This window comes from Vicugna pacos, chromosome X (genome assembly GCF_048564905.1).
Source record: "Vicugna pacos chromosome X, VicPac4, whole genome shotgun sequence".
Classification (NCBI taxonomy): domain Eukaryota; kingdom Metazoa; phylum Chordata; class Mammalia; order Artiodactyla; family Camelidae; genus Vicugna; species Vicugna pacos.
In genome coordinates, this window is record NC_133023.1 from 64,330,989 (window position 1) to 64,355,907 (window position 24,919).

The 24,919-nt window shown below is 32.6% G+C and overlaps 1 protein-coding gene across 1 annotated transcript in view; it reads left to right on the forward strand.

Moving 5' to 3' along the window:
* LOC116277404 (uncharacterized) overlaps positions 1 to 24,919 on the forward strand; it is a 338,567-nt gene that overhangs the window by 91,771 nt on the left and 221,877 nt on the right. Inside the window, exons 3-4 of the mRNA XM_072955917.1 lie at positions 7,777 to 7,940; positions 14,491 to 14,529. Coding sequence (XP_072812018.1) covers positions 7,777 to 7,940; positions 14,491 to 14,529 — 203 coding nt within the window. The remainder of the gene's footprint in view (positions 1 to 7,776; positions 7,941 to 14,490; positions 14,530 to 24,919) is intronic.

Here is a 24,919-nt window from a genome sequence, read left to right on the forward strand (position 1 = left end):
TGTGAATATATAAACCCTGCAGGATAGGAATTGAGAGTAAATTATTAGCATTTGTGACACTGAAGTCAGGATAATGGGTTTTATTTCTAGGTGCACTACTTTATGAACTGGTCAGACTGTATTAAGAGCCTCTCAGACTGTACTGAAGAAATGCTGATAGACATCCCAATTCCTCCTATTGCACTTTAAGAAAATATAGTGGACAATTTTCGTTCAGAATTCCTAGATTGTACAATGACAACTGACATAGAAATTGTTGGTTCATAGCAGTACGTATGTAGTGTCAATTTTATATTGCCAGCTTGAGACCAGCAAATCTCACCTCATTTCAGATGCAAAGTGCTATTTCAATACTCTAAATAACAGTCTGAAAGAGACACTGTAATTCACCTTCATAAAGTGGGCAATTACTGAATGGTTACATTCATGTGTTTTTCAAAATGGTTTGAGTTTTTTTTTTCTAGTTCTAGCTTCTGACCTTCAAAGAGGGAGGGTCATAAGATCACCCTAAGGTTACGGTCCAAGTGTCTCAATAATATACAAAGTTAGAAAGATCTACTCTTTATAAATATTTAGTTTGTTCTGGGGTTTGATGTCTGCTTGTGCTTTGTTGTAATTGTTAGACTTTCAGTGGACATATTCTCTTTCTTGAAATAGTTTTCCTTGGGAACAATCTTTTATTGGTAGCTGCATTCCTCTTCACTGGTTAATACAGTAGTTAACACAATACTATAGATGCTGAGTCCATGTATGGTGATTTATTCATCAATGCAGTAATGAACGCTGAAGGCATATATGTACATCTTTTCTAGTTCAGACATACTCATGACTTGAGTTGATTTTAAGTTTCATAGTATATAGTACTATTAATAGAGTCACATCTTGATGTTTTCTGTCAGTGTTAACCTTTGGTTCCTATGAAACTTTAATTTTTAGGACAAAATTACCATCTAGATACCCAAGAACATAGCCAATGTTTCTCAAGAGGGATGTCATTGATGTTTGGGGGGAATGTTAGTATAAATGCGAGGCACATTGTGAGGGACTTCCCCAAATAATGCAGGGTGTTTAGCATGGCTGGCTCCTTCTCACTAAATACCAGTAGTGCTCTCCAGTTGCTTTGATAACCAAAGATACCCCTGTACATTTGCATACTACGCAGGCATTATTGGGAGCTGCCTCTGAGATCCACTGAGCCAGTGGTTCAGTGTTAATTTGCATTTTATTTTCATTTATGGGTGTATCTATTGTGTTCTGGGACCTGTTCTAGTTGCCAAGAAGTGTGCAAAGACAAATATGCATACTCTATAATTTCCATTGTCTTTCATACTAGTAGAGAAACAACATATGTCAGCAAAATAAGCACAACACAAGGAAGATATAGTGAAAAGAGTGAGAAAAACACAGAAGAAAATGAAATTGATATCTGAAGGAGACTTAGGATTTTAAGTGAGAGGTGATAGGGAAGATTTTGGGTGTGGGACATAATATAACAAAGGCACAGACGTGGGAAAATTCAGGATGTTTGCAGGAATATGAATAGTTTTTTTTTATAGAGGGCTTCTTTATGGGGAGTAATTTGAAATGGAGCCAGATTATGGAAGATCTTGAGGTCTAATTAAAGTTTTAGGTGTTACTTTGTAGAGTGGAGAGCCACTGAAGGCTTTCAAGCAAGAAAGAAAAATTAATCAGAACACAAGCAATTTTTAATGAAACACTACTATTATAGGCTAGATATGTAGATAATGACAATAAATTTAAGTGGTACAAGCATAAAAAGAGAATGAAAAGAAATACTTTGCTGCTTAGGCAGCTGAAATGCCTGCCAATGGCCAACTAGATTGGTGTGCAAAATTGAAGAAAAGAACTTTTCTTTAAATCAATTTAGCAAATAGTTTTCAAGTGTTAGTATCCATTGATTAGTTAATGGCTGCTGGCTGTCTAAAGCAGTATGTCAAAGAGGATTTTATGGTTGACTCCTAGCCTAAGAAGAGTGTGATGGTCAATTAATTATACTTGACATGGGAATGGAGTTGAGGAGTATAAGGACAAATGTCATGTATTTTCCATCCCTACTACAGAGCAAAGGTTTTGACCAAATAAAAATCCATAAGGCAGCTATCAGAAAACAGTGAAAGCTACTTCAGACAACTGCTACAGTCACTAAACTGTAATGCAGACTTCATTCAAGCTTAGTATGAAAAGATACATTGGTCCGACAGTATTTTTTCAGTAATAAGTAGCTGCATACATGAATTATAATTCATCATTAAGTGGTGCCTCCCAAAGGAAAAGGGCATAGCTGATATAGAAAATGTAAATTATTGGGAGTTTCAGAGCCTAATAAAAGAAAGGTATGTGATTGTAAGCATAAGAGGCTACACTGCTGATTTATTTTCCCACTTGGTAATTGTGAAACCTGATTCAAGTTAATTTGCTCTACTTAAAGATTTAGTTCTGCAATTGATCTGAGACCTATTTCATTTACATTCTGTCTTCTGTTTTGTTGAATGGATTTCTAGTGACAATAGTTTATGAAGTGCTGTTTAATCATACAGTCTAAAAGCTGTCACCCCATATCCCCCTAAAAAATAGTCAGAAGTTCAAAATTAAAATTCATGCAATGACTACTAACCCCTGAAGTTTATGCCATGTTTTGGGGGAGGAAAGGGGTTATATAGGTGGAAGATATGGTGGATTTTTGTCTTGTTTTACTCCTTTTTCTGGAGTGAAACAGGAACAGGAATTAGGAAAACACCAATTTAAGTGGGGAATTATCTATGGATCCTTTGAATATGTATTTTTCTTATCTTCTTATTTCCCAGTCCTCTCGGATCATTGCCATCTAACTTCTCAGTCAGACTTCATTGAAAGAAATCCAGGAAGAAGTAGGAATTAAGATGGTGATTGGCAAAGTAGATCTGAGTCCAGTCCATCTGTTTATTAAGGGGTTCTCTTGAGCTACTCATAGAGCAATTTAGGGGAAATAAATCCCCTTGCCACCCATTCTATCGCCAGCAATAATAGCCCTTCTAGTTCATTGCTTATTTACTATGCACTCTGCTGAGGCCACTTTACTTCCATTATCTTATTTGATACTAACAACAACTATGGGCAAGGTGCGAACATTACTTTAATTTTAAACATTAGGAAGTTGGGGTTTAGAAAGATGAAGTGGCTTTCCTGAAATCATATAACTAGCAAATGTCAGGGCCTGGATTTGAACTGAGGTGGTTTGGTTTAGTGTTCTTACTCATAACTATTGCATATACCACTTGTATTATGCCTTCTATAGATTATGCATATAAATATATGCATAGTATTATATATGATCATCTTATGATCTAGACATTTTGCCTGTGTTCTTTCATAAGTTCAAATCTCATTTTCAATTTTTAAATAACTTGTGATTTAATTGGTATGCTTTGAAATTAAACCCACACATACTCTACTGAATATTTTGAGCAGTACAGTGTAAGATGGATCTGATTGCTATCCTAGTCTATAGCAATTTTCCCAGGTGTGTTTAGGAAGCACAATTTTCTTGTACATCAGTTGTGGTACTACTGAAACAACTGAAAGAGTTTTTCAGATAATAATATAAATATTTTAAACTCTGGGCACAATTTTAATTTTTCCCTTGGGGTGTTTTTTTGCTATGTTTTGTTTTGTGTTTGTTTTTGCAAGACAAAAATTTAGAACTGATTTTATATTTTTCAGTTTAATAGGCAGTTGTTTAGGAAAAACCTTATGAAGGAACAATAGATAGGTATAATTAAAATAATCTGATTTATGTACCAAGCAAGTTAAGGGCCATGAATAAACTTGACTCTGAAATTCTCCAAACAAGTAAGAGGGGTTTCTCCCCTGAGATTCATCCATTTTGCACAATTACTTCAGTTCTTTTAGATATTGCATCTTCACACATGATTTCATCAATAAAAATCTATGAAAATATGTTTTTATTATTGTTGGCTCTTATTTAAAGCTTTTTAACACTTGAATTTTCAGAATATGTGTATGTATTTTTCCCTGTTTTTAAATTTCCTTCTAAATTTATTTTTTCTGGGCTAGTTTTTCATTCTGTCTTTTTTAAAGTAGAAAACAAGTGAGCATTAGGTACTTGTTAATTAGAACATTTTCTCATTGTAATGTCCTGTGTTTCTATAAAGGGTAATTAAAAATACGTTATATAATGACTCAATATTTGTTAAACATTGAAACAATATGTGTATAAATAGGTGTGAACTGAGTATTGGATAGCAGTGTATAATTCCACAACTGACAGCAGTGGATGTTAAAAAGAAGTAAATGTGTAACTTCCATTGACTGATATAAACACTGATCTTTATATAGTAAGCAAGTAGTGTTCTTAGAAACATCTTTACTACAAGTGTTCTTAAACACTTCACCACATGCATTCAAAAAGTATAGTTACCATTTACTGATATTACACTCTTCTCAAAGTAGGGTGCAAGTAGTAAACATCTGATAAACAGCAACATAAACCATTCAAAAATTAGGAAACATATATGTTGCAAATTGCACATATATAATACACACAAATTAACGTGCCCTTCTTGGATTTTTGAATATATATTAGATGTGTATTATGCATTTACTATGAATTATCTATGTTTGTGGTTTCATTAAAGAAGAAAACAGTGAGAATTAACTTTATATGTAATTTCAAATAGCCATTTTAAATATAATTCATGATATTTAGGTAGAGTTTTACAATAGCTTGCTCATTTAGTTTTGAAATTTCATACTATATGTTTTCCTTCAAGCTAGTTTATTTCTACAATCTTCTTCCTGTATTTTAAAATAAGTTCTACTGGGTTTATTTAGCATCTTCCTTATGTACGACCGTTGATCTGTAACATCAAAACAAAGTGACAGTTTTCTGTTGGTGCCAGGTTTGTTTTGTATATTTGAAATTCCTGGCTATCTCTGAATTCTAATTTTGTAGTCTGCTCATAGTAGTATGTCTAGGCTCCATCACATACAGTTTTTATGACTTATTAATTTAAAGAAACTCTCAGTTAAAATGCTAACACTCATCTGTCGCTTTAAAATCAGTAAATGAAGAGCTTTTGAGATACAACTGATGTCTTTTTTGGCCTTTTTCCCCCTATTTCACATGTATACTAATTCTTTATAAAATATAGATAGATACGATTTTCTTAATTGAGTTTCAGAAAAATTGAAATTGTTTTGGCTATAGATACACCTCTTTAATTTACAGTTGTGGTATTGATTTAAATAATTCAGCTAGCCAATTTCTGACTAATATAACTCAGCGATATATACATTTTTTCCTGAATTCTTTTATTTTCCTATCCTTTTGCAGATAAAATCACAGCACATACATATAAGAATCCAAATTATACTCAAAATAGCATTGTATTAATCCATACACAGTACAGTGGATTGCAGGAATGTAAAGCATTGATTGGTGAAACTGAATTACATGCTGTCTATATTGGTAGAAAATACTGGGTTTCAATTTCATTGTGAAGGACATGTATGTGAAGATACTGCCCAGTAACTCAAGCTCATTCTGATCTCTGACCTCTCATATTAACAAATACCTACAGTATTTCTCATTCACTTAACTGATGGGCATATTTCTTTTAGTGTGACATATCTTTTATTAATATTTTGTGTGTGTTTTTACTTAGTTGCCTAAAGCCAAATCATAAGTTCTTTAAATGCAAGGATTGTGTTGTGTTTCTTCTTATCCCCCACAATTTCTAGCCACTTTTATGTGCATAGGAAGCATTCATTAAATCTTTGCTGAGCAAATGAATGAGTGAAACTAAGTAATGATGAATTGTACAGATGGATTGTAGTCATTCCAAAAATTCACAGATATGGATAGCTGGCTGCACTTAGGTTACTTTGACATTGTGGTCATATGTCTCTTACATCTTTGAGGATACCATTCTAGAAGATATTTTGTGGGTTTCATAAAAGCCATTTCCAATCTTAGACCATCTCAATCACTAAGAGAAGTAGTACAGCATATTGGTTAAAAACATGGGACCTAGAGTTACACTTCTTGGATTTAAATCCTGACTCAGCCACTTACAAGCTTATGTGCCCATAAGTAAGTAATTTACCTCTTCTGAAGTCAGTTTTTACATCTGTAAAATGGGGAGAATGACAGTTCCTCTGTCATAGAGTTGTTTTGAGAACTGAGTTAATATATGAAAAGTGTTTAGAATAGTTGCAGATATTAGTTATTATTATGACAGTGGGTCTTACAGCTTCTTAAACTAAAAGAAATTCTTGAATCATTTTTATTTATAAATAAACACACAGAATAATCTTGATAGCTTATTTCAACCCCTGTAAATATACAATGGGTCATGACTATATTAATTACTTATACATTTGAGAAAATAAATTTAAAATTTATACAAGCACATGCATGAACATATTCATATACACACAGTATTTAAGAATAATACTGTGACTCAAACTTGTAAATCACGTTATTCTGGGTGACTACACTTTTTAAAATTTAAAATGCCTTAAGAAACCTTACTAATTTATGAGTAATCAAGGGTAAGACCAGTCTGAATATATATCAATAGAGAATTATAAAAATTAAAAATAAAAGAAATATAGTTGTACAGGGTAGGTTATAATGAGAATGAAACTAACAAAGTAAGTTAGTAGAGATTATTAGTAGGTCTTGTTTTAATAAATAGATAAGAATTCAAATAAGATTTAATTCGCATATCAGCACAATGAAATATATGCTTGTAAAGTACTTGACAAGTTCAAAAAAGCATTTTAAATATTCCTCAAGAAATCTTATTTACATTAACTTATTAGTTAGCAAAACTCCTAACAATTTGTAAAGGTAGACATTCCCTTAACTTATTCTTTTTTAAAAAGCAAAGTAATGGAATCTGTATTAATCAGCTTATATTAGTAGTTCTCAGAGTATTAATTAGCCACACTCACTGTCACAGGGAAGTTTAACATCAAATTTCAAGCAAATTTTAAGTTTATTTTTCACTGTTCCCACTGTATACTCTTGTTGTTAAAATGGATAACCAAAGATGAATGATAATTTCATAATTTATTTAGTTTCCTTATGACTTTAGTTATTCATAGCTCAGCAACCTTTCATGTCAGGTTATATTATTTTCTCCATCATATAATACATTGTATTATGTTATTTATGGTTGCTCTAATTTCTTCTCTCTAAATAGATCTAAAGTTATGGCAAAAGCTGTTCACTAAAACATACACCTGAGAAATTTTGGATCTTTTTTTGCTTTGATTACTGCTTTGAAGCAGTTTACCTGAGATTGTACCCCACCAATAGTTCACATATATTAATTATGTAGATTTGTTGTTAATAAAGTTCCAAATATTAAAACAGTCACAAATCAAAAACCGCATTTTATATCATTTCAATTAAATCTATTTTAGGTATTACTAGAACAGATTATAAATATGCTTTCAGTTACCATCTCTGGCTGTACCTGAATATTTAACAGGGTCTCTTTTGTTAATTAAATCTTGTACTTAAGAATTTCTGTAAAGACCTACACAAATTTGTCCTTCCTAAGCCCTTCTGACTAATGATGCTGAAATAAGATGGCATGTTGGAATACAAAATGTGAACAGCCTATTGATAATGACAAAAGTGCCACAAGCAAGTCTATGCCAGTAGAATCGTACAGTTATCCTCACAAGGATGCATAGTCTCTGTTATCCTTGACATCAGCTCTAACTCTTTTGTGTCTTTTTCAGAGTTGGATTATAGTTTTCTGGTATATGGAGAAAAGTTTGAAAGAGCAGAAATCAATGGGGAGAAGCTACATGACATCACGCGGCAAAAACTTAATGAACTTGGCATAATCCGGACTGACCACCAGGATATCATATTAAAAGCAGTTGCTAATATTTATAAAAAGGTGTGTATAGCACTGTACTATATTGTCAGTCTTTCTGGTTCAGAAAAAAAATTAAATGGAAGAAGTGTGCTACATGGTCTACAGTAAATTGCAAATTTTTGCCTTTACAGTTCAAAGGTAATTTTGACTGATATGGTCTCTAATTACTGTTCTTAAGAATTCTGTGGGCCCCTTTCATTCCTATATTTGAATAAGGGCATTGTCTGAAGTGGTTGCTGTTTCTTGTTCTGCCCTGAGAACAATGTGTCCTATCATTCTTGAGAACACTCAAAGATAATTTTCATAAAGTTACTTTCTGCCAGAAGTGAAAGTCAGAGGTGGAGGTTTAGCACAGGAAACTATGTTCAGTACCTTGTAATGGTCTATAATGAAAAAGAATATGAAAAGGAATATATATATATATATATAGAACTGAATCACTGTGCTGTAGACTGGAAATTAGCATAATATTGTAAATCGACTATACTTCAATATAAAACATTCCTATAAGATCAAAGGATTGAGAAGACTGCTATATCTACTGAGGCCCAAAATGAATCAAAGAATAATGATGGAGTAATCAAGGCCAGATATGATATTCTAGACAGATGTTTTTGGACCTAGAAATAGACTTGCCATTTTATATAATAGCTAAGTCAACCAAAAGCTCAATAATAAATACAAAGGGCAAACCTAGAGCTATGTAACAAAGATAAAGAAAACTTGGGGTTTTTCATTTTTTTCAGGTCTGTGATTATGCTGAAATCTATCACCCATTCAACAAATAATTTGAGAACCTTTAATTACTTGAGTAGTTCATGCACTTTAATGTACTTAATTGTGTCTAATGAGTTTTATTTTTCACATTTTCCCTTGACAAGCTTAAAAATATTGATTTATAATATTTCTAATCTTTATAATCTTAGAGATTTTAAATTATCCTAATATGCCGTATCTCTTTTGGATGAATTTTTATCCTTTCACTTTTTATGTAAGTTCACTGCTTACTTCTTTTAAAAATGAAGCTCTGTATATCTTTTCCTTCATAATTTACTTAGACTTTAGATGAGTATGGCAATATGTGTATTTGATTACATTTTATATCCCATTAAGTTAGGTATTCAGTTGAGACTATTAACAAACACCGTGAGAATCCTTGCTCACTAATCTGAAGGAATTGAGTGTGTCAGTCATAAAAGGGCTAAGTTTTAACAACAGTCACCTAGACTATTTAAACACTAGGTTATTTCTATATGGAAGACTTATAGCGGAGACAATTGATTATATCAAGAGTTCAAGTAGTTATTCCCTACAAAGTAGAATACCATTTAAAAATATTTGATGAAGGAAAAACTCTTAACAGTATCAATTTCTCCCTACTAGGCAGCCATTCTCTGGAATATATTGGGATCACAACTCAGTTGATCCTTGATTTTAGATAATCTCATAAATTATTTTTTGTGATTTTGCTACCATATTATCCATCCCCAGCAGTGTGTTTCAAAGGATCTTCCTCTGATGAAAAGAAAAAAAAAGATTTGTAAGGCATAAGTTAGTACTTCCGTCAAGTTTTTTGAGGTATATATTATCTTGAAGATCTTAAAAATCTATACCCTCTAAATGTTCCATGACCGTGTTTATCTTGCCTGGGCTCTGTCTGACTGAAGATACTTTGGCTGAATAGCCAAGCTATAAACCACATTTCATTAAATTTAAGATACTACTATTGAGGTGTAACATGATTTATTTCACTACTATGAAAGAAAAAAAATGCTACCAATTAAGCTAGTCCAATACTTTCTTCCCACATGAATAACCAATCACATCCTGATATTAGAGATTTTAAAGCACAAAAAATAACCCCTGCCTCCTCCAATGAAATATGGTATTTTGTAGGTCTGTATAGTCCCTAAGGCATGGGTTGTGATAATATATTGGAAGGTCAAACTGAAATGGTATATATGTTCCTAGAGGTCACAGATAGATGAATTTTTATGTAGCTGGTTGAGCAATGAATTTTAGTAAGGCTATTTCTGACTCAGATTCTGAAACTGAGCCAAGTATCATATCATATCTTAACTGGCCATCTGGAGCTTCCAGGCTGGAACAATCATAACTCTGTTAAAAGAAAAATGCTCAAGAGAATGTGAGCTCAGAATAATCAAATAGAAAACGTGGTCAAGGGACAGGCTCTAAATAGCAACTGATCTCTTAGGGAAGAGGAGTGTATTTGTTTTATTTTTATGCTTTCATGGAAGAGTGAAACTAGAAAAATGAGAGGAGACATCAGCAATCATATAACTATTCTCCTTGGTATATATTTAATAGAAACTCGTCATAATTTCTTTTATGTCAAGTGAAACGTGGATACATGAACTACATGCCTACAGATTTTTAAATATGTCATAAAAGACAAAATTAAGAAGTATAGATAAAAAGTAATAATGATGCAAAATAACTGGATTTTTCAACACATTTGATAGTACAATTTTATAGAAATCAAATATAGTTTATATGCAGTTGGAGAGTGGGAAATCAAGTTTAGAGATGCAATTTTGAAAGCCAGCACCATACCAGGTGATGGTGGAAACCTTGGGAAGTGTTGGTAAAGAAAATCAGAAAGCTCAAGTTGGAGATTTTGAGAGAATTATCTTAAGAATACTATTTGACTTTATGTAGCAAGGAATCATTTATAAACTACAATCCCATATTCTAGTATGATTTTTAACAACTTTGAGAGATAAGAACACTTGACAGTCTTAAAACACCCACAAAAGTAAAAATTTTTAAAAAATGATATGGTGAAACAAAAAGAAAGAAAGGAAGGAACATTAGGGATAGATACTATTGTGCTTATTTTATAGATGAAAAAGCTGAGGGTCATAGAGTTTAATTGTCTTGCTCCATGATTGTTTGATGAATAAATCATGGACATGGTTCTGGAATTCAGATATAGCTCAGTGTTCTTACCACCCAATCATAGCACGAAGCAAGGATGAAGAGAGGTGAAGGAGAGACTGAATAAGAGAGATCCAGAGGCTATCAGAAGAACCAGGAAATCATTAGAACTTCAGTGAGATATATGTGAGGAGGATATTGTCAGCAATGTGAAATATTACTAGACAGGTAAAAGAAATTTTTATCACAAATTTCTGGGCAGTAAAGTTTGAGGCAAAATATTTTCCTATATTAAAAATCAAGTATGTTTGACAGGAAGCTATAAGTCAAACAAATGTAATAAACTTATTTGTGTTACTTCTGTTGGGGCATTCTTAAATATATCATTTGCTTCATGGGCTATTGCTATTATTAGGTGCATATTTAAAATCAGCTAAAGAAGAAGAATTATTGAATTTTCATCCTTACCCATATTAATCTTTTCTCAATTAAGAAAGTAGTATTACTAAAAACCCCAGTAGGACTTTTACATCCCTGGTGGAAGTCCCTCTTTTCTAGAAAGAAAAAGGAGCATTTACTGGCAGATGCTGATATATAATCACAGTTTTTAAAATGTATAGCCTCATGCAGACAGGAAATATTCAATGAATTTGTCATCAAAGCATGAAGTTGAAAATCTGTCTTTAGTGAATTCACCATTTTTGCTGCTGGGGTTTCTCTTCTATTTGAGTTAATTATCAGGAACAATACTAGATAAGAATAATATCAAAGGAAACAGGAGATTATTGATGTATGGATGTTTATAGATATGTTCATACTCATCTGACAGTGTGGACAAATTAATTTGGATTTGCATCAAAAGGTAACCATTGGGGTTTTATACCAGTTAATAAATGAAAATTGTGTTTTATGTAATTAAAGTTTAAGTTACATGAAAATAATTACTGACAAGTATGATAAGGTAGTAGAGTATCATTATAAGTACAGATTCAGCTCTGTGACAGCAAAGACTCTGTCCCTCAGAGGTGGGTGAAGTCTCTTTTTTCTGGAATTAAATAATAGGAATTAATTGAACTACAACTCTCCAATATGTCTTCCTGATATTAGAGATCACTGTAATAAACTACTAGTGCCATTTAGAGAATTTGGGGCACCTTCCCAAGGATTTGCGGTTAATCCTCTATTCTAGTAAAAATGGCAATTGGGAAATAATCAGTAGGATATAATTTTTTCAAAAATGAAAAATAGAAGGAATGATGATAATCATATTTCATGAAGTCCATATTGTAATCCATTTTATTACATGGAAGGTTAATTTGTTTCTGTGTTCTTTTTTAAGTCCGTCCTCAAACCTAGTTCATGCTTAAATCTGGGCAGAATTCTTCACTCTATAATAAGAAACCTAAGTTGTGACTTCCTGTCTCCAGCTTTTCAGTACAGAAAATGCCATCAAGTGTGGGTTAATAGTTTATTTTAGGGATTATTTCCTTGTATTTAAGAAATTCTGAAAGAGATAGAATTGCCACTATTGCTCAATTTTGTGTAAAATCTCACGTACTTTCAACTTTGCAATAGAGCAATAGACATTCTGAAAGTTCATTTTCTTATGTGACTCCTCTTGAAATACTGAGTAGAAGGATGTAGAAAAAGGTCTGCCTTTACTTCCATGGTGGAACTAATTCTTAAAGTTCATTTTAAAAATTCCAGTGAAATTAGACTGCCAAGCAGTGTTTGCAGATACTCAGGCTATTGTTCCCTCCCTCTGTGAAATATAGAGATTACTGTACAGCTTCCTTTAAAAATATATCCAGTTGCTTCTTAGGCCCACGTTGGTGTAACAAATGGTTCAAGTTATAACTATGTTAGAAGAATGGAATGTGATTTAAATGATGACAAAGCAGATGGTTTACTGTTCAGAAGTTAGAAGGAAAGATCAGTAACTGATTTCTTGGCTTCAAGACTTAACTCATACAAGTTAATTTTACCTGCAATGAACTTCTTTAGAGATTATCTGAGAATAAAATTTAAAAATCTTTATCTCCCATCTTAGAAACATAAACTTTTCTGGCATGCAGAAGTTTTTCATTAAAATGCCCTTTATTCCTTCTTCTTTTCAAGTACAATGAAATTAGATTTCAGTAGCTCTAAACAGATTAAATATGAGAGAAAAAATCAATTAATTTATTTGCTAAGTATCCCAGAGCAATGCATGTTAAAGAATGAAAAAATTTGAGTGACTTTATTAATGAAATATCTTTAAGTGTACTGGTAAAGAAAGATACCTAGATGCGAAAATGATTGCTACTGCTTAGGAATGTAAACTGGACGTAGTCTTATTCTGCCTTCTGTGATACCATTGTATGGCTAATTAATTGTATGTTCTAAAACATGATCACTTTTCTATCTTCTTTTCATTTGTTATATTATAATTATATTGAAGATGATCTAAACTCAGTGGTCAAATATTTAAGCCTTCCACTCATATCTAAATGTTCTGTTCTGTAAAGGGAGCCTATGCAACTAATTTTCATATCTGTTAACTTTTACAGTTCTTGCTATGTCTTAACCATCAGTATATGCTTGCAATTAATTTCCATCTTCCTGTATTTCTATTCTTCAGCATTCCAAGGAAAAAAACCTTAAATAATTATAAAATTATGCAGTTCAAATAACCTTATCTTTTTTTGTCTTTCTTCTACAATCTCATTTTTCTAGTTCTGTCAATAGAAATTAAAATTAAATATAAGGACTAAAGATGTGTAATTTAAAAACTAGTGTCTGACCAACTGTTTGACTAGATGTGTGGCTCCACAATGGCAGGTTGCATGGTAAACTGAAAGTTATGGAAATTATGTTAACTCTCTCAGTAGGTGATTTGTCACTTACATAGCCTGTAAAGCAGGAAGTTCCTCAAGTTCATTCATAGTTAAATTTCAGAATTGGTAGCTGGTTGATTTTTATATTGACTCTGAGGTAAGTTACAGTTGTGATGGTGGACTTGAACTATTTGGACAGCTGCTAGAAATGTCATTCTATTAATAACAAGACATGTGTCTGACTATGCCTACCATTCCCTTCCTTCTTTACTACTTACTAACTATAAGATGACATGGTCACTCTCTCCCAAGGCGTCTATGACTGCTAAATACTTTTTCTTCTGTAGTCAGAATTTGGACCAGAGAAATAGTTCTTATTATGGTTTTCTTTTCTCAGAAATGAAATTGCCAAAGGTACAAGTCTCCTGACTCAGGTGAATTTTAACTCAGGGTATGAGTGTGGGAACTAAATACATATACATATTATTTCAGAAGATGAATCAGTAATCTTGAATGGGAGAGATGCCAGAAGCTTAAGAGATAGGACTTTTTTTTATCTTAAAGAGCTTATTTGTAAAGTTTCTCCAAACATGAATATTTTATATATGGAGAAATGTTGCTTGGATATAAATACAGTCAGGTTGATTTGTAGATGATTAAATAATAGCACTAAAATAATATTATTTAATGCATTTAAACAATTCCCACAGAAATAGAATTGAAATTCATTATGCAGAAATTACCCACATCGTTCATCATATCTTTGTTTTTTTAACAGCTTAACTTCTTTTTTTAAAAAATTTGTTTCCTCTTCCTTGGCCTTATTTTCTTCATAAATTATCCTTTTTTCTCTTTAGAACAAAGTTGAACAGCAAGCTATGCAAAGAGAAGATCAGGTAAGAAAACAATAGTAACAACAACAACAAAAATCTATTGAGGAGAATTAAGAAAAATAATTTATTGTGATGCTAAGGACCTAAATGTGATGAGACAGACTCAGCTTTATAATTTCAGGATTCAAAGGATAGTTATTAAATTGCTTTAGAATTGCTACTATTAACAGCTGCCTGTAATGTGGGGGGAAAAAAGTGATTCAACTGGGATCTTTTCTGTACACTAAATATCCAGCTGGAAACATCTGGATGACTAATTGGTTCACTTTGCATGGGGACTATTTAATCCTGTTTCTGTAAAAGTTTTAGCACCTGATCTCTTTTGGCTCTGGGCTTTTAGATATCACGGCAGTTGGATACATTGTCCCTTCCCTTCTCTTCTGTACTGTTTAAGCTATGTGTGTGTATGTGTGTGTGATGTGGCTTATAATGTTGTCCAAGTTATTGCTGGACAATTGTAAGTTATTTTGTGTTTTTTTTTCTAGTGTGTAAGAATTTCTAAGTAGTGGGAATTTTCCTATTTTTTCCTTTTTTTTGTAAGGGGTTAATCTATTTACCAGAAAATTTCTTATCATTGCTTTACCATTGTATTAAAGATGTGTTTTACAAATGAGAAAAGTTTGCAAGAGGGACTATTAAAATATGAATACATTTCATCAAAGAGATACTGATTTATCCATTTTCAGTCACAGAACTCAACAGAAAAGAATCATTAAATATGGTTAGCCATGGAAGGTGTGGAAAGTACACCTAGAGATTCATTTGTAAATTGCCTTGTATGTAATAAGCTCAGTATAGATTGTTTCTGTATGAGTTCACAGTTTATAGATATTTAAAAATATGTCATCATTATACTTGGTGGAATTAAATTGGCTATGTAAGCACTCAGTTAGAAAAGTTTATGATCCCTTATTAACAGTGAATAAGATTGATATCTTGAACCTAGCTTTTGTTGTACAGAGCTTCTGTTTAGTTACTTTTGAGGATTGATATGAACTCTCTCCTGAGTTCTGAGATTCTTGGGGGAATTTCCATATTTTCTGGTTTTAATCACTTTAAGCCTACTGTTACAGTGTATATTTTTGGTGTCTATAGTAGTCCCCAATAAGAAAATACAAATATATTTGCAATTGTAAACTAATTGTTACAAATTATCAAATTTAGAAGTTCTCAAGTGAGTTTTTATCAAAATACTGTTTGAGTTAATCTTATCTTGAGCCATCATGGGTGATGGCAGCCTCAAAGAAATCACATCTCTAAATTATTGAACAGAGTAGTTTCAAATTTAGGCTCTAGAGTCAGGCTGCCTGGATTTACCTTTCAGATAAAACTCATTAGCTGTGACCTTACGCACAGTACTCAATGACTCAATGCTTCTGTTGCTTTATCTGCAAAATAGAGATAATGCCAATGCTAAAAATTGTTGTAAATATTACCAGAGATAATTATCTTTAGGTTTTTTGGTATATAATGCCTAGTAAATGTTAGCTACAGCTGCTATTTCTCTCTCTTTTCCTCCTCTTCCTTCCACTCTTCTGCCACCCCCACTTCCTCCTCCTTATTATTATTATCATCATTGTTACTGTTATTTGAGAGCTCTATTCCATAATTACCTCCTTGCTCCAATCCACAGTACCTAGTTCAGCCAGAATAATCTTTCCTTGCCATTATCCTCAAACACTTCCCTGTGCAAAAACCTAACTGATTAAAGTCAGACTGCCAAATCTATCATTAAAGGTCCCCTATCAATACAATGCCTCTCTCTAATGCTAGCTCTCCAATTCACTTTTCAGCATTCCTGACTTTCCTAATTTATTTTGAGCAACTAAATCCTCTTACTGTTTCAGGTCAAAAATAACAGGTGGTAAGAATGAAAAGGAAGGGAGGCCAGCTATCGTGAAAAATTATGATGGTATCAATAAAAACATAATATTAACAGCTTATAATGGTAAGCTTTACCATCTGCAAAACACTCATATATATGTATATATAATTATATGTGTATAACTATGTAACTATAATTATATATATATATATATACATATATATATATACACACACACACACACACACACACACACACACACACACATACACACACACACACACACTTTCAGGCTTACAAAATGCTTTACAGGTCATTTTTAACTGATGTTTTTCCTCAGACAAGGGTCATGGATTTCTCTGGAGGGGCCAACATACATAAATAATATATGGACTTTGAGGTATTAGAACAGATTATAAGAAGTCTGTTTAGAAGAGAATACCATCAGCCTTCTTAGAACAGACAGATTAGTGGATTCAGAACTGATGGTTAAGTCCCTAGTGGTGTATTTGGGATAAGACTCTTCATCTAGGAGTTTGTGAGGTGAGATCATCCCAAGTGAAAAGAAGAGTTTGAAAAAGGAACAGGGATTGGAAAGCACAATGTAGATGTATAGAAAAATTAGGCTGGAGAGTCAATGTGGGTATCTGTCATGCTTTGGATTTCTATGAATAGAAGTTGTGGAGAAGACAAATTCTAACATAGGGTCCTAACTCCTTGACTTATAAGACCCAAGGAGACCACTGTTGCTTTGTGTACAGATTCATTTTATAGGTTCATTTTTCCTCAGATCTTGATTATCCCACACTTCATAGATAAGAAAAAAAGAACAGTTACCTTTGACTTTGTCACATGTCAAAATACTTAGGATCTTTATTACCCTTGGATGTTACACTTTTTTAGATGGCAGGAGTTTGTATTTACTCTTTTCTGGATATGTATACCAAAATCTAAATTTTTAGGTACAGTGAATGAAAATTAAAGAAAAAAGTGGAATGATAAAAGACAGTGGTGTACAGGTAAATGCTTAACAGCTTTGGCTGTCTGGAAGAAACAGGCATGACATACAAATATGCATATATAATATATGAATATATATGAACATGTGTGATATATATTTTAGTGATATTAGAGATCTATGGCATATAATTTACAAATAATAATAAAATACACAGTATTCTTAATTGTAAATTCCTTATAACCAGTTGATTTTCAGGGAATGTTTTCATTGATTTTTTTTGTGAACTCTTATACTGTAGCCAACTATGTTTGCTATTAACAAATGAAATTTCACCATGAATGTTAGGTGATATTTCTGTTTTATGTTAATGACTTAAACAAAGTGAAACAATGAATATGTTTATTGAGAGTTTATTTTTCATCAGTAATGTGAGTTCCTTCTTTGTTGAATCAAATGTTTTGGAAACAGAATATTTACTCAACTTTTTGTGACATTCACAATGCAATGGTGACAGAATGACAATCACACTTCTAATTTAATCTGCATTATTAACATTTCTCTATCAACTTTCATAAATTGAAATAGTGAACAAACGAGTAAATCAAGACTTGATTTGTAGAATCAGAAGACTGCCAATTTTCATTGTGTAAATATTCCCTCTATGGCTCAACCTACCAACATGATGGAGTTGGGAAGAAATGTACAGTAGCATCCCACTGTACATATACAATACAGCAGATATAATTGACTCAAGAGAACAAATAATAGTAAAATGTGGTAAAATGATAGATGTTGAGTTTAGAGAATTTATTATTTTTAGCATAATTTATTTAATTATATATTTATTTAACTTACTTATATTTAATAATGGCTGTGTTTAACAACCAGCTTGCGAAATTCCTGATGATTTACCAGTTGTCTCTAGCAAGCCAATAAGAGACAGCTTTAGTGGACCAATGAAGAACAGTGTTGTTGATTCATTAAAAACCTATAAGGGATCCTGGGTGTTATCAAACATATTTTTACTGAGATATAATTGACATATGACATTGTGTAAGTTTGAGGTACACAATGTATTGATTTGATACATTTATATATTGCAATACAAATATGAGTGGAGCATTGACTAAGACCTCTATCATGTCAGGCAATTATTTGTGTGTGATGAGATCATTTAAAATCTAGTCTCTTAGCAACTTTAAAGTATATAATACAGTATCATTGTCTGTAATCACAATGTTGTGCATTAGATCTTCAGAACTTGCTCATCATCTAACTGCAAATTTGTACCCTTTGACAATATCCCTAACTTCCCCATCCCATAGCTCCTAATAACCATCATTCTACTCTCTGTTTCTATTAGTTTGGCTTTTTTTAGATGCAAATCAAAACCACAGTGAGCTATCACCTCACACCTGTTAGGATGGCTATCATCAAGAAGACAAGGGATAACAAGTGTTGGCGAGGATGTGAATAAAAGGGAACCCTTGTGCATTGCTGGTGGGAATGAAAATTGGTACAGCTACTATGGAAAACATTATGGGGGTTTCTCAGAAAATTAAAAATAGAACCATTATATGATGCAGCAGTCCAATGTTTATTGTAAGATTATTTACATTAACCAACATATGAAATCAACCTAAGTGTCTGTCAATGAATAAACAAAGAACGTATAGGGTGTATGGAATATTATTCAGCCATTAGAAAGAATGAAATCCTGTCATTTCTGACAACATGTATGAAATTTGAGGGAATTATTCTAAGTGAGATGTCAGAAAGAGAAAGCCAAATGCTGTACAATATAATGTATAAGTGATATCTAAGAAAGTTAAACATATATCGAGCATATTATGACACTGAACATTGTTAATTATACAGATGAGCTCACCATAGCAAAGTAGCAGTTCTTAAGATGATTATTACCTATGAACCCTATCAGAACCCAAAAGTTTGCATATTGAACAGTATCTTTAGTATTGATTATTTGTGTTTTTTTAATTGAAATATAGTCAGTTTAAATGTGTCAATTTCTGGTGTACAGCATAATGTTTCAGGCATACACATACATACATATATTTGTTTTCATATTCTTTTTCACTACAGGTTACTACTGTATGTAGTTACTACTGTATGTAGTATGTAGTTGAATGTAGTTCCCTGTGCTATATGGAAGAAACTTACTTGTCTATTTTATATATAGTAGTTAATATTTGCAAATCTCAAACTCCCAGTCTATCCCTTCCCACCCTCTTTACCCATAGTAACTATAAGATTATTTACTATGTGAGCCTATTTCTGTTTTGTAGATAAGTTCGTTAGTGTCTTCTTTTTTCTTTCTTTAGATTCCACATATGAGTGTTATCATATGGTATTTTTCTTTCTCTTTCTGGCTTACTTCACTTAGAATGATGACCTCCAGGTCCACCCACGTTGCTGCAAATGGCATTATTTTATTCTTTTTATGGCTAAGTAGTATTCCACTGTATAAATATACTACAGCTTCTTTCTCCAGTCTTCTGTCAATATACATTTAGGTTGTTTCCATGTCTTGGTTATTGTATATAGTGCTGCTATGGACATTAGGGTGTATGTAACTTTTCAAATTAGAGTTCCCTCCGGATATATGCCCAGGAGTGGGATTGCTGGATCATATGGCAAGTCTATTTTTAGTTTTTTGAGGAATCTCCATACTGTTTTCCATAATGGCTGCATTCCCACCAACAGTGTAGGAAGGATCCCTTTTCTCCATACCCTCTCCAGCATTTAGCATTTGTTGACCTTTTAAAGATGGCCATTCTGTCTGGTGTGAGGTGATACCCCATCATAGTTTTGATTTGCTTTTCTCTGATAGTTAGTGATATTGAGCATTTTTTCATGTGCCTATTGGCCATTCAAATGTCTTCATTGGAGAATTGCTTCTTTAGGTCTTCTGCCCATTTTTGGATTGGGTTATTTGGGTTTTTTGTTATTAAGTTGTATGAGCTGTTTATATATTCTGGAAATTGGAAATTAAGCCCTTGTCAGTCACAGCATTTGAAAATATTTTCTCCCATTCCATAGATGTTTTATTTTGCTTATGGTTTCCATTGTTGTGCAAAAACTTATAAATTTAATTAGGTCTCATTTGTTCACTTTTCTTTTATTTATGTAGCCTGGGTAGACTACCCTAGGAGAACATTGCTATGATTTATGTTGGAGAATGTTTTGCCTATGCTTTCTTCTAAGAGATTTGTAGTGTCTTTTCTTATGTTTAAGTCTTTAAGCCATTTTGAATTTATTTTTGTGTATGGTGTGAGGGAGTGTTCTAACTTCACTGATTTACATGTGATTGTTTTCCCAAAACCACTTGCTGAAGAGACTATCTTTTCTCCATTGTATATTCTTGCCTCCTTTGTCAAAGGTTAATTGACTGTAAGTCTGTGGGTTTATTTCTGGGCTCTCAATTCTGTTCCATTGATCCATATGTCTGTTTTTGTGCCAATACCATGCTGTTTTGATTACTATAGCTTTGCAATATTGTCTGAAGTCTGGGAGGGTTATTTCTCCAGCTTCAATTTTTTTTCTTCAGTATTGCTTTGGCGATTCTGGGTCCTCTGTGATTCCATATAAATTTTAAGATTATTTGTTCTAGTTCTGTGAAAAATGTCATGGGTAATATGATAGAGATCACATTAAATCTGTAGATTGCTTTGAGTAGTATGACCATTTTAACAAAATTAATTCTTCCAATCCAATAACATGGAATATCTTTACATTTCTTTAAGTCATCTTTAATTCCTTAATCAATATTTTGTACTTTTCTGCAAATGAATCTTTCACCTCCTTGGTCAGATTTATTCCTAAGTATTTTATTTTTTGTGTGTGATTTTAAGAGGGATTGTTTCTTTACTTTCTTTTTCTGATACTTTATTGTTAGTGTAAAGAAGTGTAACTGATTTCTGTATGTTAATCTTGTAACCTGCTACCTTGTTGAATTCTTTTGTGTGGAACTTGCAGGGTTTTCTCTATATAGTATCATGTCTTCCACATATAATGACAATTTTACCTCTTCTCTTCCAATTTTGATCCCTTTATTTCTTTTTCTTGCCTAATTGCTGTGGCTAAGACTTCCAATACTATGTTGAATAGAAGTGGTGAGATTGGGCATCCTTGTCTTGTTTCAGGTTTGAGAAGGAAGTCTTTCAGCTTTTCAGTGTTGAGTATTTTGCTGGCTATGGATTTGTCATAAACTGCTTTTATTATGTTGAGATATGTTCCCTCTATACCCACATTGGTCAGAGTTTTTATCATAAATGGATGTTGAATTTTATCAAATGCTTTTTCTGCATCTATTGAGATAATCATGTGATTTTTGTCCCTTCTTTTGTTGATGTGGTTTATCATATTGATTGATTTGCATGTGTTGAGCCATCCTTGTGTCCCTGGGATGAATACAGCTTGATCATGGTGTATGCCCTTTTTTATGTGTTGTTGGATTCTATTTGCTAATATTTTGTTGAAATTTTTGCATCTATGTTCATCAATGATATTGACCTGTAATTTTCTTTTTGATAGTGTCTTTATCTGATTTCTGTGTCAGGGTGATTGTGGCTTCATAAAATGAGTTTGGGAGTACTCCCTCTCTTCAGTCTTTGGAAAGATTTTGAAGGATTGATATAATTTCTTCTCTGTGTATTTGGTAGAATTCCCCAGTGAAACCATTTGGTCCTGGACTTTTGTTTGCAGGAAGGTTTTTTATTGATGTTCTATTTTACATCTAGTGATCGGTCTGTACAAGTGATCTGTTTTGTTTTGTTTTGTTTTTTTTTGATTCAGTCTTAGTGGACTAGAAACTTGTCCATTTCTTCTAAGTTGTCCAATTTGTTTCCATATAGTTGTTCATCATATTCTCTTATGTTTTTTTGTATTTCTGTGGTGTTGTTTGTGATTTATCCATTTTCCTTTCTTATATTGTTTAGTTCTGTCCTCTCTCTCTTCTTGGTGAGCCTGACCAGAGGTTTGTCAATTTTGTTTACTTTTTCAAAAAAAAGCTCTTTTTTGATTGATTTTTCTATTTTTATCTCTATTTTATTTCCGCCCTTATATTTATTATTTTTTCCTTCTGCTGACTTTAGGTTTCATTTGCTCTTCTTTTTCTAATTCTTTTAGGTGGCAGGATGAGTTGTTTATTTGAGATTGTTCTTGTTTTTTGAGAAAGGCCTATATCACTATGAACTCCCATCTTAGGACTCCTTGTGCTGCATTGCATGGATTTTGTGTGGTTGTGTTTTCATGGTCATATGTCTCAAAGTATCTTTTAATTTCTTCTTTGATTTCATCATTGACCCATTGCTTTTTTAGTGACATGTTGTTTAGTCTTCATGCAGTCATTTTTTCTCATTTGCTTTTCTGTGGTTAATTTCTGGTTTCATGCTATTGTGGTACAAAAAGATGCTTAAAATAATTTCTACCCTCTTAAATTTATTGAGGCTTCTTTTATGCCCAAGTATGTGGTCTATCCTAGAGACTGTTCCATCCACACTTAAAAAAAAATGTGTATTCTGTTTTTGTGGGATGTAATGTTCCTAAAAATATCAACCACATCCAACTGTTCTATTGTGTAATTTAGTATCTCTGTTGCCTTTTTGATTTTCTGTCTAGAAAATCTCTCCAATGATGTTACTGGGGTGTTAAAGTCTCCTCCTATGATTGTGTTCCCATCAGTTTCTTCCTTATGTCTGTTCGTATTTGCTTTATATATTTAGGTGCTCCTATATTGGGTGCATATATGTTAACGAGTGTAATATCCTCATCTTGTATTGCTCCTTTGATCATTATATAATGTCCTTCCTTTATCTTTCTTTATGGCCTTTGTTTTAAAGTCTATTTTGTCTGATATGAGTACTGCTACTTCTACTTTCTTGCCATATCCATTTGCATGAAATGTCATTTTTCCATCCTCTTACTTTCAATCCATGTGTGTCCTTCACCCTAAAGTGGGTCACTTGAAGGCAGTATATTATAGGCTTTTAAAGTTTTGTTATCCAATCTGCCAGTCTGTGTCCTTTGACTGGAGCATTTAGTCCATTGAGATTTATGGTAATTATTGATAGATGTGTTTATTGCCATTTTGAAGTTTGCTTTCCAATTGATTTGGTCTTTCTTCTTTGTTCTTTTCGTTTTTATTTTTGTGGTTTGATTTTTTTTTCTATATTAGCTTAGCTTCTTTTTTGTTTTTTGTGACTCTATTGTAGCTCTAGATTTGTGGTTACCCTGTTTTTCAAGTATGTTAACCCCTTACTATATCTGTTTGCTTTAGACTTATAGTCATATAGAATCAAACATATACTTAAAAGAATGAATAAAACAAACAAACACAAAACCTCTACATTTTCTTGCTCTCCTCTCCCACCTTTTATGATTTTGATATCCTCTTTTACATCTTCATTTTTATATTCTCTTGCAACTCATTGTAGTTATCACATTTCCATTTATGGTTCTCTCCTTTCTATAGCTTCCTGCTGCTTTTCTATTTATAGTAGACCTTTCAATATTTCTTTTAGGATCAGTTAGGTACTGCTGAATTCTTTTAGTTTTTGCTTGTTTGTGAAAATCTTTATCTCTCCTTCTATTCTAAAGGATAGTCTTGCAGGATAGAGTGTCCTAGGTTGCAGCTTTTTCTTATTCAGGATTTTGAACATATCTTGCCATTCCTTTCTGGCCTGCAATGTTTATGTGGAAAGATCAGCTGAAAACCTTATGGGGTTTCCCTTGTAACTAACTCTTTGTTTTCCTCTTGCTGAGTTTAGAATCCTTTCTTTATCTTTAACTTTGGCCTTCTCAGTTATAATATGTCTTGGTGTAGGTCTGTTTGGGTTCTTCTTATTTGGGACCCTTTGTGCTTCTTGTGCTTGGATATCTGATTCCTTCTTTAGGTTTGGGAAGTTTTCAATTATGATTTCTTCAAATACCTTTTTAATCCCCTTTGCTCTTTGGCATGCCTTATGTTATATCATTATATATATATATATACACATTATATTATATATATATATATATATATATATATATATATATATATATATATATATATATAAAATCTCATTATAAGTCCCTTATACTGCTTTCATTGGTTTTCACTTGCTTTTCTGTCTGCTGCTCTGATTGGGTGATTTCTGTTATCCTGCCTTCTACATCACTTACCTGTTCTTCTGCATTATCTATTCTGCTTTTGACTGCCTTTCCTCAGCGATTATCTCAGACACTGAGTTTCCCAATTTTAATTGGCTTTAGAGTTATAGTTTCTTTTTCTTTTTTATAGTATTCTCTGTCTGTTTTCATGGTCTCTCTTATTTCCTTCAGTGCTTTTATCACCCCCTTTTTGAAGGCATGATCTAGTAGGCTCTCGAGGTCTATTATATTGTTTGTCCTTTCAGGGGACTTCTTTTGTTATTTTAATTGTGACTGGTTCCCTGCTTCTTCATTTTACTTATATTTCTCTGACTCTATGGATTTAGGAATATCAGTTATCTACTGTAGTCTTGAAGGGCTATTTTGTTTTTTTTTTCTTTAAGCAGGAGTGTTTCTGTGTGGACTGTGTACATCTAATAATTTTTGTCACAAGGTCT